The 4,778-nt window shown below is 50.2% G+C and overlaps 1 protein-coding gene across 1 annotated transcript; it reads right to left on the bottom strand.

Annotated features, from left to right (window-relative positions):
* Positions 1-236: 236 nt before the first annotated feature.
* On the bottom strand, positions 237-2,618 carry LOC119268398 (probable aldo-keto reductase 1). The gene is made up of 7 exons (XM_037550016.1): positions 2,460-2,618; positions 2,188-2,355; positions 1,897-2,100; positions 1,564-1,736; positions 1,380-1,476; positions 1,124-1,277; positions 237-640 (listed from the first exon to the last, which is right to left on the bottom strand). Exons 1-7 carry the CDS (start codon positions 2,511-2,513, stop codon positions 465-467), a joined length of 1,026 nt encoding a protein of 341 aa, XP_037405913.1. The 5' UTR covers positions 2,514-2,618; the 3' UTR covers positions 237-464.
* Positions 2,619-4,778: the final 2,160 nt, after the last annotated feature.

Below are 4,778 nucleotides of genomic sequence, written 5' to 3'. Positions count from 1 at the left end.
TCGGCCTTAGTGTCCCTTCATGGCAGCGGCTGGATCATCTCAGGTTCAGCTGCAGCGTGCAGCAAACGGTGCAGGGGATCTATGGAGCGTGTTGCATTCGTGACTTGCTAGAACACGTGGTTCATCTGCTCCCCGCTTAGATAGGAGTGTTTTCCTTGTTTTTTATTTATTTATTTGAAACGGCTTGATATGCTTCTGAATATCTCTTTGAGCAGATACATTTTCCAACGGTGTAATTACTGTCACGGAAAGCCGGTAAGACTAGAGAGCCACAAACATAGCAAGCACGGTCTCAGTCTTCTGTTATACAAGCACACATAAATCTACACGGCAGGTGGAGACAGTGCACATGTTCTTATTCAGAGCGGGACAATTCACAGGATGAAGATACAGGGAGCACCATTCATCACACTAGCACATAGCATGGCATGCTTGTTTCACCGTCTCCATGATCTTTTGTAGTTTCACTTCTTTGGCGTATCCGCATAATTCCAGGTGAATTTCGCAAATGAAGTATATTGCCTTCCACCCGCAACATCTTCTTCGCGTATCTCGTTGCTGATCTCTTTGAGGTCATCTTCCGTGAGCCTCACCTTCAAGGAGTCAATGTTGGAGTCTAGATTCTTTATCTTAGTAGTCCCTGAGAAATTGTACAGCATATTTGTCAGTGATACAATGCTAGTCTACTGGAAAAATGATCTTCGCCATTGATGTACTTGTTTGCAACTTGGAAGCAGCGAAAGAGGTCCTTTTGTGGATAAATTAGGCCATTGTTCCGAGGCATCAAAATGTTTCACAGTTCAGCTTAATGCCAGTTCAAAATTAACACCATGGCACAAACTGTAGAGCAAAAGATCAGATTTCAAAGATGGTATTCATATTACCATGAAATTCTATGTTTGTCTGCCAAAGATAGCTAGATTGCAGCTGGAATATCTCTCTGTATCTCGTATACTTCACTATGATTTCTTAAACCACACATTTCACTTCTATCAGAAAGCACATGCAAGCAAGACGATCTTCAGTTTTTTTACCTATTATGTGAATTTATAACTCCAAGAAATCATTGCACGTGTTTAACACTATGTGACATCAATGAAATGAGAAGGACATGGCATTAAACCTGGTATCGGAACCACATCATCCCCTTGATGCAGAACCCAAGATAAAGCTAGCTGAGCAGGGCTGCACTGGTGCTTCTTGGCCAGTTCTTCCATTTTCAGATAAAGTTGCTTGTTCTTCTCCAGGTTTTCAGCCGAAAAACGTGGATGGCCTTTCTAAAAAAACAATTATACAGAGAAAGGGGTTCAGGCCTAAATATATATTAACTAAAAAGAAATGGCTAGTGCAGAAACCAATTAGGTTGGTTGTATCAGTACCAGACTAGATTCAGCAGACACTTGTTGTGTCACTCCCCTTCCACCGAAAAACCCACGAGCAATCGGGCTGTAGGGAACAATTCCAATCCCTAGCTCTCTGAGGTCCATACAACACATGGTCAATCAATCAGGACGATCGATCATGGAAGCACACTGAGTTAGAGTTTGAAATGCCGAAATTCACCTGCAGAGAGGCACGATCTCGGGCTCGATGTCGCGAGCCCACAGAGACCACTCCATCTGCACGGCGGAGATGGGGTGCACGGCGTGAGCACGCCTGATGGTGTCCGGGCTCGCCTCCGATAACCCAATGTACTTGACCTTCCCCTCCTCCACAAGCTTCTTGAGCTCACCAATCTAGAGCAAATAAATTCAGCCCAGTAATCAGAGCAAGGAATCACACCAATCAAACACAAACACAGGGATTCTCATGTAGTATGAAATTAACTCCTCCTTTTTCTAAAAAAATTGTATGAAATTAACAGGAAGAAAGAGGTGGCGGTGAGAAGAGACCGACCGTGTCCTCGATGGGGATGGTGGTGTCGATGCGGTGCTGGTAGTAGAGGTCGATGTGGTGGACGCCGAGGCGGTGCAGGCTGGCCTCGCAGCAGGCGCGCACGTACTCCGGGCGGCCGCAGATGGTGCTCTTGCCCTGGGCATCCCGCTGAATCCCAAACTTGGTGGCCACCTGCACCTGCTCCCGCGGCAGCTGCTTCAGCGCCTGGGACGGCCAATCTCTCCACACTTAGTCTCTTTTTTGGCAGGCAAAGGAAAGGAAGGAAGGGAAGGCGGAAGAAAGAGAAACAACCTTGCCGAGGAGGATCTCGTTGGCGTGGGGCCCGTAGACGTCGGAGGTGTCGAAGAAGGTGACGCCGCGGTTGAAGGCGTGCGTGATGACGGCGACGCCGGCGTCGTCCTCGACCGGGGAGTTGTAGGAGCCTGTGAGGCCCATGCACCCGAACCCCAGCTTGGACACCTTGGTTGTTGGATCATTCGATTCGATTCGATTCAGTGCGAGACCGGCCGGGCAGAAGATACATAAATAAATCGAGGGTTGCGAGAGGGCAAGGGGAAGATCACCTCCAGTCCTTGGGTGCCGAGGCTGACGCGGGGAATAGGTGAGGTTTGCGCCATGGCGCCCCGAAGCTCGCAGCCGCAGCGGCAGGGGAAGGCAAGTCACGAGACGGAAGCGCAGGCGTGAATGTTGCCAGTAGGCAGTCAGTAGCGAACCGTCCAGTAAGATCAGTGACTCGCTATATGTAATCGGAACGAGCGGCTGTCCGAGCTTCGAGCAGGTACTGATATTATTATCATAATCATCTTTTCGTGGGTGATGCACGGTAAGTATGTACTCCCTCAATTTCACAATGTAGTGTTTTTTCTATTCACGTGCTTCAATTTTGACCGTAAATTTAATTACCAAGACCGATTGCGGTGGAAGCAAAAATTATATCAATGAATTCGTATTTGAAAAAAGTTTTCAATTATATATTTTTTTCTTCCGCCGCAGTTGGTCTCGTTGGTTAAATATATGGTTAAAGTTGGACTTCAAGAAGCGCGGACGCACTATATTTTGGAATGGAGAGAGTACGTACTGCTGTTGCGACCGGCGCGGCGCATCCTCACCTGTGAGATATGTTTCAACACTATACCAGCGCCTAAGAGCAACTTTAATGGGGCCATCCATTTCGTTTGTGGTCACCCGTTTGGATCGGCGCGAACACAAAAGGCGGCCCAACGCATTGATCCAAACGAACGCGTGTCCGTTTTTCGTCCGCGGGCGACCCATTCCCGACTTATTTTTAAGTCAGATTTACGTTGGCGCGGACATGCGACGGACACGCGCGCTCGTCTACTCCTCTTCCCGGGCCTGCTGGTCTGTGGCACATTGACCTCTCGTCTCACCCTGCGGCCAACAAGCAACCCTCCCGCCTCCTCCGTCGCCGACGCCACCGTCTATTTTTTCCGGCGACTCTTCCAGCTGCTGCCGTCTCCACATCCGTCCAGCAACGCCGCCCCTCCCCCCGTCGCCCTCTGCCATCGTTTTGCCGCCGGGGAGCAAACTACTTTCCACCACCGCTTCCCCCACCGCACAGCCGCCCACGACCAAGAAGTCGCCTCGCCGCCCCTGCCACATCCGACCGGCACGCTCATCGGACGCCGTCACACTCGTCGGACGCCGGCAGGGCAGCTAGCTTGTTTGTGGGCGCCGCGACTCCCTTCGCCGGCCGTCTCCAACGTCGACGCCCGCAAGTTGTTCGACAGTTTGTCAAGGTACGAAATGGACTCCGCCGACGAGTTCTTTTTCCACAATTTCCTTTGCGACTCTGACGATTCGTCGTCCAACGAGGAGGAGAAGATATTGGCTGTCGTGTTGGTCCATCACCACCTCAACAACCAGCGGTCGTTATTCCGTGGCTCCATTTCGGGCCACCTTCCGGCGTTGAATCGCAACCGAGAGAGTGGGCATTTCCTTCTCTGGAAGGACTACTTTGATACAACAAACCCGTTGTTCAAACATCAGAAATTCCGCCGCCGGTTCCGTATGAGTAGGCATGTTTTTAGCCGTATTAGAGAGGGAGTGGTCGGCTATGATGACTACTTCGAGTGCAAAGAGGATGCCGTCGGCAAGATTGGTTTCTCCTCTTATCAGAAATGCACTGTCGCCATCTGAATGCTTGCATACGGAGTGCCCGGTGATCTCATTGACGAGTATGTCCGTATGAGCGAGTCTACATGCCTAGAGTCCCTGTATAAGTTCTGCAAGGCTGTTATTGCTGTGTTTGGCCCTGAGTACTTGAGAGAGCCGATAGCTGAAGATACAACCCGTTTGTTGGCGATGAATGCCAGCAGGGGCTTCCCGGGGATGCTTGGCAGCATAGACTACATGCACTGGGAGTGGAAGAACTGCCCTTCTGCTTGGCAAGGGCAGTATAAGGGACATGTCAGGGCTTGCACTGTCATACTAGAGGTCGTGGCGTCTCAAGATCTCTGGATCTGGCACACTTTCTTTGGCATGGCTGGATCACACAATGATATCAACGTGCTTCAGTGCTTGCCGGTGTTTGCTAGGCTTGCAGAAGGCAACAGCCCACCGGTGAACTTTACTGTCGACGGCCACAACTACGACAAAGGGTACTATCTGGGTGACGGTATCTATCATCAGTGGACCACTATTGTCAAGACAATACCCAACCCTGTCGTAGAGAAAAGGAAAAGTTTTGCCCAAGAGCAAGAGAGTGCTAGAAAGGATGTCGAGCGTGCCTTTGGTGTTTTGCAATCTCGATGGGGCATCGTTCGGTATCCTGCTAATACTTGGAGCACGCAGAAACCGTGGGAGGTGATGACTGCTTGTGTGATCATGCACAATATAATCGTAGAAGACGAACGCCCGGAACG

Source organism: Triticum dicoccoides, chromosome 3A, assembly GCF_002162155.2.
Source record: "Triticum dicoccoides isolate Atlit2015 ecotype Zavitan chromosome 3A, WEW_v2.0, whole genome shotgun sequence".
Taxonomy (NCBI): Eukaryota; Viridiplantae; Streptophyta; class Magnoliopsida; order Poales; family Poaceae; genus Triticum; species Triticum dicoccoides.
The sequence above is the reverse complement of the archived record's forward strand: the minus strand, read 5'-3'. Positions and strand labels throughout refer to the sequence as shown.